The 19193-nt window shown below is 26.3% G+C and overlaps 1 protein-coding gene across 1 annotated transcript in view; it reads left to right on the forward strand.

Annotated features, from left to right (window-relative positions):
• LOC100207349 (presequence protease, mitochondrial) overlaps positions 1-19193 on the forward strand; it is a 177184-nt gene that overhangs the window by 108273 nt on the left and 49718 nt on the right. The window contains exons 8-20 of the mRNA XM_065792819.1: positions 126-222; positions 1226-1333; positions 2545-2597; positions 2709-2835; positions 2924-3012; positions 3123-3251; positions 3338-3451; positions 15490-15586; positions 15776-15853; positions 16251-16346; positions 16435-16534; positions 16622-16690; positions 16771-16818. Coding sequence (XP_065648891.1) covers positions 126-222; positions 1226-1333; positions 2545-2597; positions 2709-2835; positions 2924-3012; positions 3123-3251; positions 3338-3451; positions 15490-15586; positions 15776-15853; positions 16251-16346; positions 16435-16534; positions 16622-16690; positions 16771-16818 — 1205 coding nt within the window. The remainder of the gene's footprint in view (positions 1-125; positions 223-1225; positions 1334-2544; positions 2598-2708; positions 2836-2923; positions 3013-3122; positions 3252-3337; positions 3452-15489; positions 15587-15775; positions 15854-16250; positions 16347-16434; positions 16535-16621; positions 16691-16770; positions 16819-19193) is intronic.

Consider the following 19193-nt stretch of genomic DNA (forward strand, 5'->3'; position numbering starts at 1 on the left):
TTTTGTTACTACGCATAATTTGATGCATAGTAACAATTTTAACAAAATTTTGTAAAAAAACTGTTACTATGCATCAAATTATGCGTAGTAAAAATTATCAAAAATTAAAAAAAAAACAATTTTAGACAAGAAGGTTGGAGATTAGAACATAGCAATCTTCAAGATGTTAATTCACCTATAATATTCAAAGGAATTGTTTTTAATGAGATGAAAGGAGCATTGGTGAGTTAGATTTTTTTAAGTTGGTGAGTAAAATTTTTTTTTTAATTTGTAGCAAAACAATAAGTAGAAGAATCTCCTAATAATTTAAAGCATATATAAAAAAAAGATAACAGTCTACTAGTGGCCTAAGAGACTGTCAGGTTTTATGTCATGTCACTCAAATGAAACATTTTTTTATTCAAGATTCTTTGTCTTGTAACAATAGAAAAGATTTTTTTAAATTCAAACAAAACGCAAAGTAATAATAATTGGGGCAAAAGGGTAAAATCTAGGAGGCCTTAGCCCATTTAAGCATTTTAGGAGCACGTTACAAAATTTTTTACTTTTAATGAAAGAAGAGTTTAATTAGGATTAACTTTTACATGCTGCTCTCTCTAGAGAAGGATAAAAAAGTATTCAAGTTTAGTTATATATCATATACATATTGTAAATATTAGCAAATTTTTTTGTTGTTTTCAATTATTCTAAATTTAGTTTATATTTTTTTTTTTAATTAGAATCTAAAATGCCCTTTTGTAAATTGCATCTTAAATGCTCAAATTGGCTAAGACAGGTGGTCTTAGCCCATTTGAGCAATTTTACCGTTTTGCCCCAATTATAACTTAAAGCATTTTGTTCAGATTTAAAAAAAACTCTTTCTCTTGTTACAAGACAAATTTTCTTGAATAAAAAAGGTTTCATTTGAGTGACACAACATAAACCTGGCAGTCTTTTTAGCCACCAGTGAGTCATATGTACAAAAAGGTTATTAGCCATTTGCAAAAATAGTAACAGTCATATGTAAAAAAAGGTGACAGTCAAATGTACAAAAATGGTAACAGTCTTATGCATAGTTCATGATTTAAAGATAAAAAAAGAATTCCTTATAACAATATATATATGATATCTTTATCAAGATTACACAACACAATTTTTAATCATTGAATGGAATTTTTATATTTATTATGTTTTTAGTTGTTTCTTTTTTTTTAATATTGCATAAAATTTTTTCTTATTCAATTAGTCTACAGGAGAAAGTATTTATCAAAATGCATATCAGAATCTATTGCTTCCAAATCACACATACAGCTTTAACAGTGGAGGTGATCCACTTGATATACCAAAACTTACAGTAATTTTTTTTCTTAATGCAATTTAAAATAGTTTTTACCATTGCTTGTTAACAACATATATACACTGTTTGCAATTTAGTTATATGTGAATGGTATTATGGGATATCTTAAATTAATAAAGTTGTAAACATTTTGTATTTTAGTAAACATTTTGACTTGCTGTTTATTTTTTGGTTATATTTTGTTACATTTTTTATACTTTAGTTTTTTTTTAACTAAATTGACTAATTTTTCAGTATTCAGTATCTTTAGAGTTTTTTTTTTTTTTTTTTTAGTTAAACTAAATTAATAACAATTAGTCAGAATTAATGATTAATGTATTAATGATCTTCCTAATCATCTTACTTCTAAAGTAATTCTCTTTGATGTTGACACAGCTATTTTCTTCAGTCTCAACAAAGTATTTAATTTTTTAATTTCTTAGAACAACTTATCTTAAATGTGTTCTCTTTGACAACTTCTTCAGTGACTGGTGAACTTTAACCCAAAACAAATAGTTGTTCTCTGCTGATAATTATTGCAATACTGTTCATATTCCAGAGAAATGGCAGCACTCTTACTCAGTCCTTTACTTTATGTCTTTTTTCCTTAAACTTAAAGATTCCTTGAATGTCTTAATGAATTTTAAAGTTTATGAACAGAAAATTAAAGAGTTAAGAGTTCATCAAGGTTCATGTTTTGGAGTTGTAATCACAATAAAGTAGCAATTATTAATTAAAAAAAACAACCTACGCTAGCAGTAAATTAAAGTAAGCCAATGAGATAAAAAAAATTAATATTTTAAATAGAAAAATACTTATGTATGTAAAAGATGTCAAGTGTGGTTGTAACAAAAAAAAATAATTAAACATAAAGTTTATACTCTTCTCAAAATTCAATTTGAAATATTTTGAAAAATAAGTTTTTTTGTCACTAAAAAGTTATTAAGAAAGTTATTTTATCTTTTTCTATAAAAAAGTGCGATGAAGGTAAATTTAGTGTTGTATTCAAAATCGGTTAATCATTGGTTTATTCAAAATCTTGAATCACCAAAATGTTTACAAAATTTTTTATCTGGACATCCCATAATCTTCAGCTCCTAAAACAATTTTTAAGTTGACTATATTAATACTACTTATTTGATTTTTTAACTTTAAAGGTTTTTAAAACATCTTTTTTGTTTTCATGATATCTGTTATCATCCTAATATGGTGAAATTTTTTTTTTTTAGTATGACCAGTTAAAAGAGTTTCATGTGTCGCATTATCATCCCAGTAATGCTAGGTATTTTTTTAATTTATCAACTCATTGATTAATGAGTTATTAAGTTAATAAAAATATTTATCTGTTTCAAATTAACTTGTTATATACCAAAATATTTTGGGGGATTTTTAGATTTTACACATATGGTACATTTTCCCTTGAAAAGCATTTGTCACATATAAATGATCATGTGTTAAAGAATTTTTTATGTTCCAATCCTCAAACAGAAATTCCATTAGAACCCAAGTGGTCAGAACCGGTACCATTTGTTGTCTTATTAAATTGTTTTTGTTTAAATTTTTTACTTTAAATATTTTTTTGTATTTGTTACTTTTATTCTTCATTAGAGGATTGTAACAATTAGTTGTCCTCCAGATAATTTAGCAGCTGATCCAGAAAAACAAACAACTGTATCTGTTGGTTACATGCTTGATTAGTAAAATTGCTTGTTTATTCCATTTTTTATATAATGTATGACAAAATAACTTTTGTATTTTAATTTTAAATTTTATCAAAGTTTAATCATTTTTTATATCATTTCTTTAGCTCTGAAGATCCTTTTGAACAGTTTGTTTTAAATATACTATCAACCTTAATGGTCAGTGGCCCAAACTCCCCTTTTTACCAGTCCCTCCGTGAACCAAATTATGGTAGCGATTATTCACCTGTAACTGGGTAATTTGTATTTTTAAGTATTATTCTTTAATAATAATGTTTATAAAGAATCTAGATTTATAATAGTTGCATTCATTTTTCTTTAGTCTTGACAGTCAAACCAAAAACTCAACGTTTGCAGTTGGGCTTCAAGGAATTCATGAAAATGATGTTGAAAAAGTTGTTGCTATTATTGAAGAAACTTTTTTAAAGATAGTCAGGTAAAAGTTTACATTTTATATATATATATATATATATATATATATATATATATATATAGAGAGAGAGAGAGAGAGAGAGAGAGATACACACATACACACACACACACACATATTAGGGTGTCCCAAAAAACAACATTTTTGAAAAATATATGCTGCCACCCCCTTAATGTGTTCTATATGATAAAAAAACACTTAAAAAATTTTGTTTTATTACTTATTTTTTTAAATGTTTCTCATTCAATTTTTGAATTAAAAATATTTTTAGGGGTCCCTCAAGACCTATGAACATTTAACGAGTTTTTAATATTATAAAAAAAAAGTTCTTCAAAAGTGTATAATCCTGTGTCTCAAATTAAGCAAAATTATATAAAAATTTTAAAAATGATAATAATATTATATAAAAATGAATATGTTAGATTTATCAGCATAAAAAATGAAGTTTTTTTCTAAAAATGAAAAAGGTACATTTTTATCAATTTTTTTGACTATAATTTTAATTCAATAAGTTTTTTAGAATATAATAATCATTTTTGAAATTTTCACATAATTTCACTTAATTTGAGACCACAGCCATGCTGAACCAGATTTTAGTTTGATGAAATGACATAGGGTTGTGTCATACCTTTTTAGAATTGTTAGAACTATACCATCCAGAGAAAGTGTGAAAAATCATTAAACTAATCTTTAAAAAATATTTTGCTTTATACAGGGGACTAAATAGGCCCGGACTTTGGCACCCCTCTGACCAATCCAAAGACCCACCACAGAGGTGCAAGCAATTGTTGCACATTTTGTCAGAAAATATGACTAGTCTTTATATGCCCCCCTCAGATAGGTCTAAAACAGTCTGAGGGGTGCCAATGCTGAGCACTTTTTTCTTCTTAAAATTAAAAGGAAAAAATAACATTTTTAGAAAATATTTATTAAACATTAAATAAATGTTTTCCATTGAAACTACTGTCTGCTTAATCAAATACTTTGCATACTTTTGACAGTTATCAGGCACTTTGAAATGTTCCCAAATAAAAATGAGTAGTGAACAGCTTCCCCTGCTTGTTCAAAGAGACCCAATCTCATGGGTAAAAGATTACTACATCTGTCCAACAACACCTGTGGAGTAGTCCAAAATCATCTGTACACTTTTGTCCAAGATCATCTGTATTTTTTTTTACTCTAACAACATCTGTCCAATATCATCTGAAAATTCAACTACCCCTCACAACATCTTTAGAAAGATGTAACTACATCTGGTAATTTTTCTTTAAGTCCAATAACATCTGGAAGAATGTAGTTACATCTGAAAAAATTTCTATATGTAACTACATCTGGTTAAAATAATGTATTATTAGTTAATATTTTTTCCTGATGTAGTTACATACGAAAAAACTTCTATATATAACTACATCTGGTCAAAATAATGCATTATTAGTTAATATTTTTTTTCCAGATGTAGTAACATCTGAAAAAAATTCTATATGTAATAACATCTGGTTAAAATAATGCGTTATAAATTAATTCATCTTAAAAATAACTTCATCAGAAAATCTACAGTTCTACTTGCACAGATGTTATTACACTTTGATAATTTAAATTTATATCTGTAATATTCATTTAATTTTTGCACAGATGTTATTAGACATCAATGAAATTTCAGATGTTGTTGAACAGATATTATTATACCTCATTATATTTACAGATGCTGTTGGACAGTTGTTATTAGACATGGCAAAAACTGATGTTGTTACCCTGACCCATCCCATGTCCTTATCTTTAAAAAAAGGACCTACATGTTGAAATATGATGTGTAACTTTACAGTAACTTTCATTTTGTAATCTTCTACCAAAATAAATATTGTTTCTTAAATAAAATGATGTCTTTTTCAAATGTTGCCCATAGATTTACACTGAAACAAAAGTGAACAAGGTTATCCAGAAGCCTGAATGCTTCAGCCAATGGTTTTAATAGGATTGGATACAAGTTATAGTACTTCACCCAACTTTTTAATATTTTTTGGCAACCATTATCATTATATGACCCATTTATTAATGATTTTGAAATATTTAAATCATTTTTGATCTTTTTCAATAATACTGGATCAGCTAATTTGTTTATTGTTTTAAAGATACGGTTTGTTGTCTCTACCATCAAATGAAGTTCTGAAGGAAAAAGATAATTAACAACTAGGTCATTATCATCTCTAATTAAAAGAACTTCATCAATGCAGTTAAAATATTCTTTTGCTCTAATTTTCTTTGATCCACTCGATTTATACAGTTTACTGCTTAATCTTAGTGTGACCCAAGTGTTTGTAGCTCAGTGCAATCATTTTTAAAAACCTATTCCATGTACAAATATATTCTACAAATACAAATATTTTGTTTTTAATTGTTTCACTTGGATTTGATACAACATTTAAACAAACCTAAATAATTTATAATTACACTTGTTAAATTTTTAATTAAAAACAAAAGTGGCACACTATATAATCAAATTACCTCAAGAAATCCCCGACCTCCATCAATGGAAATTTTTATAGGAAATTTTGAGGAAAAGCTCCTTTTTTATCTATTATTTGTCACAGAAACTCATTGACATCTGTTGTTCTGATAAACAAACTTTTTTCCTCAAGAGATTTAATATTAAAAAGTTCAAAATCCTCAACAAAGCAATCATCAAGTTGCTGGTCAATAATGTTTGAACTCTGCTGCTAACCCTGATTGTATTATTTTTCTGTTTTGTGCTTTGAATCGTAATTCTTTTGCTAGCTTTAAAACTTTTGTGTTACTTAATTCTAAAGTTGATTGAATGTCAATCAAACTGTTTATAGACAGTTGTTGTATATTATTAGTATCATCGATGTTTCTCTTAAGTGTAATTCTAATTTTTTTACCACCAGTAGCAAGTATTGCTTTACTTTTTTTGTCTATTTTATTTTTTATTACAGCATAAGCTATTTGCTTAATTGTCTTGGCATCATTTGCAAGCTTTTGCATTACATTGCATTTAAGTACAGCTAAAGAACATTTGTGAATTCCTTTGCTAATAATTGAAAAGCTTGTTTGACAACTATTAACTGCTGTGCATTACAATTACGTCCCTTTTTGAATTCTTTAGGTCTTCCTTGAGTAGATGCAATTATACATATTTTGCATTTAAATGCAAAAACATTTCTAATTTGAACTGGTATTTTCATTTTATTCCACTTTACATGTAAAGAAGGCTTCTTCTTATACTACATTTACAAGATTTGCCAATAGCTTCAAGGTAGAATGAATTTTTAATGTTGTATTTAAAATTCACAAAGTTTTTAAACCACTCTGAATTAATATAGTTAGGTTTATATTTTTTTTTTGGCACAGTATAAACACACTTTTCTCCTGTTTTTTGTTTTGTTTAAGAACAGGTCTGTTTAAATAAACTCATTCTATCGAGATAAATAAAATAATTTAAGAACACAAAGAAAACCCACTTTTATATTTTACCTAAAATATACAGTATTATATACCATTTAATAATTCTTTAAAAAATGTTTCAGACACTCTATACAAATATACAAGTATAACATAATGTATTACAAATATAAATGCTGACTATTATAGTATATAGGTTCCTTATCAAGTGCCATTTAACATTACTTACAAGCATTTTTAATTATACTTTGGTTTTAAAAATTAAAACAAATAAAATGAAAATATGCCTAATTAATTAGTTTGGTTACACATTTGGTAATGATGAGTTGCAGTCTGTTTTGTATAAAAGTGTTGTTAAGTATAAAACTATTGTTCAGTATAAAAGTATAAAACTAATGTTTAGCATAAAACTATTGTACAATATTTGTATACCTTTTTTATTTGTATTTTTTCAATGTAAATTTATTTGACTAGATTAAGTTTTTTTTTAATTTTACTTTCATTGTTTCAGAATTATTAAATAAAATATATTATTCATTACTTATAAACTTATTTATAAAGTTTAATAATGATTATATACACAGTGGTCAAAATAGGTGATGAACTGTGCCCCTCGGCTTGTCTTTGGGGCCCTCTCGAGGGGGTAGCTAATAACTAGTTTATCGTCGCTGCAAAGCAAAATTATCTTTAGTCAATTTTTTGAAAAATTGACTTTTTTTGGTTAAAATACTACTTAGGTGCACAAAAGCCATCTCACAAAGTATGGAACCAAAACTGATTCAAATTTTGCAACTATGAGTAAAATTCAAATATCTTATGTCCTAAAAAAAATAATGAAGAGACATTGTTGCTCAAAACAAAACTATCCTAAGTCCATTTTTTTTGGCAAAAAAAAAACTTTTTTGGTTTAAAATATTTAATATATATAATAAAAGAAAACAAGTAGATTTAATCAAAAGCAGTTATTAAATTTAAAACTTTGAATTTTCTCAGAACAGCCAAAACAGACTTTAGAAGTCTTGGTTTGCAGCAGCAATTTAATTTCTAGAATTTTGTCATATTTTATATAGTTTAAAGATTATCTCAAGTCCATTTGTATTGTTGCTTCTCATAAACTTTAATTTTTAATTTTTTATTTGTTATATTATGAAAAATAATAACATATTCTATAAGTATTTTAAAAACAATTAGGTTTAATTAAGAAGATCAAACACTGTGATGAATTAAAAACTTTAAATTTTTTCTCAGAACAGCAAAAATGGATTTTTTGCAGCGATGATATTATTTAACAAAAAATAAAACAGTTGTTTGCCCTCCTCGTTTGAGTCTCGGGATCAACCAGAAGGGCGCCAAAGTCCAGGACCTGTTTTGAACGCTGTTTGAATCCAAACTTGTTAAATGTTCAAAGGTCTTGAGGGACCCCTAAAAATACACTTTATTCAAAAAAAAATTTTAATACAGTGTTTCTTTTTTTATCATATAGAACACATTAAGGGAGTGGCACCATATATTTTTCAAAAATGATAATAAATATATATTTTTCTTTTCTTTTTTTTTCAATTTTTCTTTAAATTAATAGATTGCTTGCCCAATCAAAGTCCTCAGTCAATAAGTGTACACTCTTTGCATGCTTTACCTTAAAATCAGTCGATGTATATACAATCTTGTCAATAAAACAAAAATATTAATATATATATAAAAACAATAAAAAACAAAAACAAACTTTTTTGGAACTAAATTTAATATTTTAAACATTGAAAAGCAACATACCAATTAAAATAGAATAGTGAAAGAGGGCATCATATAACTATACTCCATATAACTATATATTTTCTGGCAGAAAAATAAATATACATATATCTTTAAAAAATAAATTGTATATCAATGATTGCAGGCTTTTGAAGAAAAAATGGAAATTCTAACTTTGAAAGTTTGTTAAATTCTAAAAAATACTTATCAAAACTATCAAAAGTGCTTATGGCATGGAAAATAGATACAAATTGAGTGCTTAAATAACTAAAATCTCTGATTATATCAGAAATTATCTATAATTTAGACAGGACAAGATTTGTATATCCCAAAACTGTTCTGGTGATAATCACATACAAAATACACCTTTATTGCTGAGGGTGACTCCCTTCTTCTTATAAGTGTATGAACTATATTGACTATTCCTGAAGCTAAAGTATAGTGTGCTTTTTTTTAAAGGTACTTCAAGAAGACTTAATGGTCTTGTCACAGAGCACCGCAAAAAAGCATTTAAATAGGAAGTTCACGCCTCCTTCCTTACCAATGACATGAAATATGCCCAGAGCATACTTCAAACCTGGGATCTCTTGCTTCTAAAGTAAGCGCTCTAACCATTGCACCGTGGTTGCTTATGTATATTACAGCTAATTTAGAAACCAAACATAAATTTACCTTTTCAAAACATAAAAGCAAGAAGTGTTGATTAGTGACTTCGCTTTTGAAATTGTTAATGATTTATTATTACAGGGTTGTTATTGACCAGTTCCAGTGTAAAAGAGTAAATTAAAAAATCTTTCAAGCCAAAATGTACTTCTGCAACTATTTAATTGTTTTATCATTTAAAGTGACCATTAAAAGTTACTAAAAATAAGCGTTGAAAAAAACTTATATATGTGTATATATATATATATATATACACACACAGATCTATCTATCTATCTATCTATCTATCTATATATATATATATATATATATATATATATATATATATATATAGATAGAGACACACACACACACAGATCTATCTATCTATCTATCTATCTCTATATATATATATATAGATAGATAGATAAATAGATAGATAGAGATATATATAATAATTCAAATGCTGTTGAGATAGAGTGCCAGGCAATATCTATGACAGCCAACACAGTAGTTGTCTAAAAATTTAACTGCAACCTGTTTTTCTTGTTCAATATTGTCTGCAAATCAATCAGTTTATATCTGAATTTGAACTCTTTGACTGATGTAGACTCCACTACCGATTCCAGTAAATTATTCCATCCAAAGATAACCCTGTTTGTATAGAAGTCTACTTAAACGATTTTTAACAAACTCGATGCTTATAAACTCTAATATTGGATGCTGGACCTGGTGTATTGATTGAATGCATTTGTATCTGCACTTTCTTTATATCATTAGATTCAAAACCTTTATATAATTTATATTGTTGTATAAGGTCACCTCTTAGTCTTGGAACTTCTAAAGTTGTTAAATCTAATATTTTTAGTCTTTGATTATATTCCAGATGTCTTAATTCTGATATCAATTTAGTTGCTCTTCTTTGAACTTTTTCATGTTCTTTGATATCTTTTTTATAATAGGGATTCCAAGCTTGAATCGCAAACTCCAAATGAGGTCTAACATACATGCAATAAAGCATTTTCATGAGGTATTTATCTTTATACCTAAAAATATTATTTAATATTGCAAGCATATTGTTTGCTTTACTGGCAGCATTCCTTACTTGTTTTTCCCATTTCTTTTCCCAAATCTTTTTCGAGAGTAGATTTTTCAATTTCTTTTAGTTCACCATTATTTTTCATGAAATAAGAATATCTTTTATTACTTGCACCAAAATACATTATTTAACATTTTACTCAAAATTCAAACCCAGTTTCCATTCAACAGACCGTTCATCCAGTTTTTTTATGTCATTTTGAAATGATTTTAAATCAACCTCCGTATAAATAGGAGCAATTATTTTATTGTCATCGGCATACAAACAACATATATAAAGAAGTCTGCTTGGTAAATCGTTTATGAATATCAAAAAAAGGAGCGGGCCAAGTACAGAACCCTGTGGTACTTCACTTAACACATCAACCCAATTTGCCTTGCATTTTCCCATCATTATATACTCTGTTGAATGCTTTTCGAAAGTCAGTATACAAAACATCAATTGGAATACTGTTTAGTAATGCACTTGTTAAGGTGTCAAGAAATTCTAGTATATTCCTTGTGCAGCTCTTACCTTTCAGCAATTATTCTATCTAATATTTTACATGGTATTGATGTCAGAGATACTGGTCTGTAATTTGTTGGTTTCAACTTTCTCCCTTGTTTAGATATAGGCGTTATATTAGCCTTCTTCCAAATATCAGGTACAGTACCATCTTCTGTTGATTTTTTAAATGTAAAATAAAGAGGATCTGAAATTCCTGAACTGCATTGTTTTAGAACAAAAGGATGTACCACATCAACTCCAATTGATATATCAAAAGCCTTTAATCTTCTTTGTATATAATTTTATGTTATCTTGACGGCTTTTAATATTGTGTTTAATTGACAGTTATCAATATTTTTATTTACATCTTTATTTTCTACATATACAGAATGAAAATATTTATTAAATTCTTCAGCAATAGCCATTTGATTAGTGACAATTTTTCCGTCACTGTTCTTGATTGATGTAATTTGGTTTTTTACCAATTTTTTCTCATTAATATATGCATAAAGTAACTTCAGATTTATTTTACAATTATTAACAATCTCCCTCTCAAATGACTTAAAGTTTTCCTTTAGTTCATTTCTGATTTCAAACTTTAAACGATTATATTGAGTTTGATTCATATTCCCAATTTGTTGATTTATTTAAAAGCCACTATATTTTTTAAATTAATTTTAGATTTTAGAGCAGAAGTCATCCACTTTTTTTTTTTTAATAAGTTTTTGAGTTTTTAATTATTGGAATATATACTTGTGACGCATAATTGTAATGAAACAGAAACAATTCATACTGTTCATTTATTAATTTGTTGTTAAATTCCTTAACCCAATTGACATTGTCAATATACTTTGAAAATAACTTGTAATTACCTTTATGATACAATTTTATAGGCTTCTTAAGTTCATTACTCAGATTCTTGTAGTATATACTTGCATTTTAATAAATGATGACCTTGTTTTGCATCACCTAAAAGGGATGAGTTAACAATAGAACAAACTTTTTCTTTATCATTAGTAATAAGAAAAATCCAAAATATTTTTTGATTAAAAGTTTTCTTTTTGGTAAGTTGGATCACTAATGCTTTGATATAAGAAGCAATTTTCAAGACACTATAAATTTATTAGCTTGAGAATCACTCTTAGTAGGATAGAATGGAGAAATAATTTTGGACCATCAATCGTGTTATAGTTAAAATCAGCGGTATAAATTAAATTACTAAACATTTTACGATCAGTACTCAATTTAGAAATTATTGATTTCAGAATGGTATTGTTATAATCGTGAGTTGCTAATGGTATAATGATATATACATCCAGTTAGAACTTTTTGATTACCAAAACATAAACAAGACCATATCTGTTCAATATCACCATAATTTAGTTGCTTAATAGTAATTTCTATTGAATTTATGTTGCTCTTTGCATAAATACAAACTCCACCTCCATGTTTCAGCCTATCTTTTCTAAAAATGTTATAATTGATCATGTTAACATCTGATCCAATGATAAACCATGTTTCTGTGACACAGATTACATGCAGTTCATAAATATGTGCCAGATATTTTAACTCATCAGTTTTATTATTAAGAGGTGTTGCATTTGTATACGATATTATCAACTCTAGATTATTAGTAACCTTTAATAAACTAGATTTTACTTTTTTTGTCTTGAATAATTTTATTTTCGGGTGAAATTCTACTGATTTTATTCCTGTTGACAAATGTGCTTTTACATAACTTCATAGGCTGGCATGGAATCTTTTGTTCCTTCTTGACGATTCCAGGTCAAGCCTCACTCTTTTCCATGGTTTTCCTCACATTGTGCTGCTGCAATTGGCAATCGAAACCATTACTTCCATATCTATCAACAAAGCAATTCTCTAGAAAACAGACGTCTGTTTATTACTGTTAGAAGCCATTGTAAAAAGGTTTTGTCTAACGCTATTCTCAGGTCATGAAATCTCGTATTTCATCACAAAAGTTAGACTCAACCTGATATAGCCGTCAAACAAGTTGATCCATTGCTTGACATTCATATCACTCCAGCTTCTGTATCTAAAGTGATTTCCTGCTTAGACTTTTCTACAGCTTGTGGCCCGGATAACATAACTGTTATAGTCTTGCAGAAGTGTTCTCCGGAGCTGTCGCCTATACTTTCAAAACTATTCAACAAGTACTTATCAGAGTCTTATTTTCCAGCCTGCTAGAAAACGGTATCTGTTATCCCTATTTTCAAAAATTCTGGGGAGCGATCTGATTCGTCTAACTACGGTCCCATTAGTCTTCTTCCTATCATAAGCAAGATTTTTCAATCTTTAATTAACAAACACTTAATCTCTCATCTTGAATTTAATAACTTACTTTCTGATCATCAATATGGATTTCGATCTTCTTGTTCTACAGCTGATTTGCTAACAGTAATAACCAATAGATTTTATTGTGCATTAGATATAGGTGGAGAGTTTAAGGCCTCACTCTTGACATTTCTAAAGCTTTTAATAAAGTTTGGCATGCTGGTCTTCTCCATAAGCTTTCTTCTTATGGTGTATCCGTGTTTGAGTTTTCTTGAAATAGTAGGCTGAGACATGTTAAAGCCTGCTGCAGAAAGATTTTTTTTTATTGCTTCTTGCAAAGAAGGTTGTTTTCTTGTATGCATAATTCAATATTTTTTATTTGAGCGTTTATAGGTCTTTTACCTTGTTTTATTTATTAGTAAACAACTTGATTGCAGTCATGTCTTAGAATTCTCCTCAGTTAATCTTAACAACAAGTTTTTGAACTGTGGCTTAGATATATTAAGAGAAGTGGAAATGCTTGTTATTGATTCATCTTTTTCAACTAAATGCTTAAGCATTTCAATGTGCTTTTTTTTAAGATTTTTCCTTGTTTTACGATTGGCACTGCTATTTTCTCTTCCATCCATAGAGTAAATATTTGAGTATTAATAACAATTATAAATAATTAAATGTAAATCTAGATAAATGAATAATTAGATAAGTAATAATTTAATCAATAAATTTAATAATAAAATTAAACAATTACCTAATACTAAATTAAATAAACCATCACTGAATGTAAAAAGTCTTTGTCTTAAGCATTTTTACCCTTGTTACCAGGAAACAAGAACAATTTGTTTTGAAAAAACTGTGCTTTTTTAAAACGCATGTAAGAATGAATAAATATACATATAAGAATGAATAAACAAGCATATAAGAATGAATAAACACACATAAAAATGAATAGATGTGCATATAAGAATGAATAACCTTGTAAGATGCAATGTTTCTTTAACACTTTGAAAATATAAATCTTAGTAATCCTAAAAACAGATTTAAAAATAACCAACAAAAAATACATACTTTTTATAAAGAAAATGATATTTTATAATTGTATCATTTATGATAATGATAATAGATAAGTTTAATATATAATATACAGCAATTTTAATAAATAGTTATGTTTTAAATATAAAATAAGAATTTTATATATGTTTTAAGTAAAAGCATACTTTTTAAGAGTCCTTTTATGCTTATAAAGTAGTTAAGGTCAGCGCATGGGAGGTTCAAATCCTTTGCTTGCTTTTTTTTTAACTTTTTATCTTTTAAAATGTAAAACAAAATAATTCTATAGTTTTTTAGATATTATACATACATATTAGATAGCCCTTTTTCTTATGCAAACTAAACTTGTAAAATACTTGAAAAGTAAAACTGTAAAACTTAAAATAAACTTTAACATATACAAAATTTTAAATTAAGTTAGATATAGCCACATTTTCTTATAAAAGTAGTGCTGAAATACTTTTTCTTGCCATTTACTCGGCTTAAATGACTGCTGTGAGTTTCATGTCACTCACAAATGAGCATTATTAAATTGCTTAATATACACTATTATATATATATATATATATATATATATATATATATATATATATATATATATATATATATATATATATATATATTATATATATATATATATATTTATATATATATATATATATATATATTTATTTATTTATTATAATATATATATATATATATATATATATATATATATATATATATTTATTATAATATATATATTTATTATAATATATATAAATTTATCATAATATATATATATTTATTATTATATATATATATATATTATATATATATATATATATATATTTATTATAATATATATAAATTTATCATAATATATATATATTTATTATTATATATATATATATATATATATATATATATATATATATATATATATATATATATATATATATATATATATATATATTATAATAAATAATAATGGTAATAATATATTATATATATATGCAGATTTAAGTAAAATAGTAAACTGTGAGTACATGTAATGACTAAGGGTTTGGATAGGCAGTACCTACTTGTGAAAAACTTCTATTATCGCGCACACACACAAAAATTGTGTGCACCAGTTTTTGTTTAAAGTTTAGAACCCAAAATAATTTTCTTTGCAGTCTGGTTACTACTGTTGATGAAAATTATATTGTAAATTAATTTTAGTTGTTTAATTTTTTATAAAATGCTAGTTATTATATAATGATTATTGAAGTGCTAGCCATAATATTTCAAAACATATTTTTTATAACTTTGTATATTATATTTTTAGGGATGGATTTGAACCAGAAAGAATTGAATCTATTCTTCATAATGTTGAACTTTCTCAAAAACATCAGACTAGCAACTTTGGATTAGCTTTAATAATGGTATTCTTAAATTTCAATTTAAAAAAAATTTATCAAACTATAATGATAAAAAAAATTATTATATGAAGTTCTATACAGGAACAAAACATGAATACAAAATGAATACAAAAGTAGAAAACTATTAAGTTACTAATAATATTGTTTTAGAATTTCATAATATGAGTTTTTAATCTTTGGGTATCAATTTAGGCTGTAATACCAAGTTGGAACCAGGATAAAAATCCTATTTCTCCTCTCTTTGTTAATACTTATGTTCAGAAGTTCAAGGTATAATTTTTTTTGATTTTGTTGAATATTATTATGTTAAGTTACCACAAGTTAGCATGAACTTTAAATCATGTTAGTAAAGAATTTTAAGTTACAATGAGTTACCGGTGTGTTTTTATTCCATATCAAAAAAAAAAAAGTAATCAATAAGGAGTAGGGAAGACAATCTTTTGTCATTAATAAATTATGTTTGGTTTGTATTATGTTTTAGAATATATTAAGGAGTTGTATCTATTTTGTATTCAATCTTTTGAATGGAGTCAATCTTTTGTCATTAACAAATATTTTTTGGTTTATATTATGAATATAAAGGAGTTATATTTATTTTGTGTTGAAATATTTATTAAGGAGTCAATCTTTTGTCATTAATAAATTTTGTTTGGTTTGTATGTTTTAGAACATATTAGAGAAAAATCCAGCTTTTCTTCAGGAAAAAGTCAAAGAATGTTTTCTCAACAATACACACAAACTGACTTTGATTATGAAACCAGATGTATGAATGTTTGTTTTTCATTACTTTTCAAATAAATTTAGTTTGTTTTTCTTAGAAGAGAAAGTTACAAGTTATCTGTTTTAAATAGATTGATTATACATCAATAAAAGATCAAAAAGAAATGGAACTCTTATCATCAATGACTAAAAATTTTACTGATGCTGCAAGAATAGAGTTACTTGAGCAAGGTAAAATATTGTTGATTGTTTTAAATTTTAAATTGAACATTTATTTTCTATAATTCTTAGTTTTTGATTTTTGTGTTGTGTCTTAAGGTTTAAAGTTAGAAGCAATTCAAAGTCATAAAGATGATGCTTCTGTTTTACCAAAAATGATGGTTTCTGGTTTGTTTTTTATTTTAATTTTTAATTTTATTAAAAGGTTATAAAATTGCAATCAATTAATCAACTTTAATTTATTTAAGAAATTGATCCAAAAATTAAAGAAACAAAAGTAGAGAAAAATATGCTTGGTAAGTGAAATTAATAATTAACGCATTAACTTTATGTCATCTTGCTTATATTTTTTAAGCTTCCTTATTTTTTAATTAAATTTTTGATAAACTTGAATAACTGGTAGGATGTATACATCTTATCAAATGTTAATGCATTATATTATAATTTTTTTGGTATTTTAAAAATTTTTTCTTTTTTTTGGTTTTTAAAGAACTTTTTTTTATTGAAAAAATGTTGAAACATTGTTTAAAAATAAAAAATATATAAAAATGTAATAGCATAGAATCAAAGGAGTTAAGGCTTTTCAGATATGATGAAAGCAACTTACTAAGAAGATGAAAAATTCTGAACCCCACTTTAGTGTGGTAACCTTGAATGGCAATCTTTCTAGAGAAGTGTTTCATAATAAAAATAAATAATAAAAATGTTAGTGCTTAGAGGGACATTTAGTTGTAAAAGTTTGCTTCAATACCGCATAGTTTTTAATCAAGTTTCAAAAAGGAAATGCTGTCTTGCCTGTTGTGTGTTTTGAAAAAGAAAATGCTGGAAATGTTGCAGTGCCAAATTATTGAAATTATAAGAAGAAAAAACACTGTTAAAGATTTTCAGAAGAAAAAATGGCATTTCTATAAAACCAACAAAAACTTGTCTATGTTTTGTCTATTATTTTCTCCAATTTAATCTCATTTAATTTAACTTATATAAATATTTTGTTAACAAAGAATGGTATTCATTAGTAATGTTATCAAAGAATAAATTAAGTTTGAAGCGGAATCATGCACAGAAAAATGTAAATTTTACTTACTAGATAAATAAATTTAATTCCTTGGAAAATATTAGTTTCAGCAGTATACTTTTTTTTTTAAATAGTATTAAAATAATAGGAAAGTTTTTCAGAAAGTTTTTTTTTTTTAAATATCTTCACTTTCAACAAGGCTGGAAGCAACCACTATTAGAGTTGGAAGTTACTGGAAGAGAAAAGATGAAGTTTATAAAGCAAGATTATGATTAACAGATGGTTTTAAAGATTGCAAATTGTATGAACCAGAAAGTCTAGTTGAAGGGAGCTAATTCCAAAGAACTGATGTTTGAGCAAAAAAACTAGACAAATAAGAATTTTTGGAGCACTTGGAAACAATTACTGCAAAAAGATGAGTCTTAAAGCAGTGCCCATTATAGTATTTATAGACAAGAGAAAGAAAAGCAATATTATAATGATGTGACAATGATTGAAGGTTGGCTGCAAGAACAAGTCCAACTATGTGTACAATGCATTTTTGCACCTAATCTAAGGTAATCACTTTAGATATAAAAATTGAAGTGATATGCATGTCAAGCAATGGACCAACCTGTTTGTCGGCTATATCAGTTAAATGAAGATAACCATCAAAACCAAGATCACAAGATAAGACAGCTAAACTCAAATTAGTCTCACAAAGAGCAAGTAAATCTGGCGAACTTTGCAAGAGGTAAGACTCAACAGAAGAAAAGTTACTTTGAAGACCAAAAATATTAGTTAATGATAAATTTAGAGAACTTGGTAATGGCAATGGTTTTTAGTGTTTTATAGTTTTTGGTATTTTAGTCATTTTTGGATTTATTTAAGAACTTGCACGAATTCTCAAGAACTCAAAATACAGATAGTACTCAGTACACTATTTAATAGTCCAAGAAATTGCCTAATTACTATTAATAAACCCTAAGCTGTAACAAAGGGCTCCAAATGTGGCCTCAACAATGTACACTAAAATGATTAGAAATAACAGCTACAGAAGTAAGGGAAAGCCATAGGGGAGAGCGAGGCTTGACTTAAAATCAATGAAAACAAAAAAATGCTGCCATGCCTGTCTGAGATTTTTAAAGAGGCAAAGTAAGGAAAGCCAGTTTAATGTAGTAGTAAGAAGTGCAGTGGTAAATCTAATATAGAAGTACAAAAGCTTTATGAGATCATAGCATTATCTAAATGTGAAAAAAGCGTGATGTATTATCTAAAGGTGAAAAAAAGTGAAACTGAGCACAAGGTGAAACACAAATCAAAGGTTGAAGTTTTCTGAAAAATGATTCTAAGTAAGAGATTGAAAAAACAAAAGATTTGAGTTTTAGTGCTAACAAAACCTGTGGTACTAGAGTCAAACCATTATATGTGATGAGCATTAACAAAATTTTTTTAATGCTCATCACATATAATGGTTTAAAATTTATTTTAAAGTGTAATAAAAATCAAAAAATAAGTTTTTGAGTTTCATTACATTCTAAAAAATTTTTTTTAGAGTGTAATGAAACTCAAAAACTTTTATTTTTAAATACTCATTTAAAAAAAATGTAATCATTTAAAATGTAACTTACTTGGCATTTTATTGTCATTATCTACATCATTGATAACTAGAAAAGA

This window comes from Hydra vulgaris, chromosome 03 (assembly GCF_038396675.1).
Source record: "Hydra vulgaris chromosome 03, alternate assembly HydraT2T_AEP".
NCBI lineage: Eukaryota > Metazoa > Cnidaria > Hydrozoa > Anthoathecata > Hydridae > Hydra > Hydra vulgaris.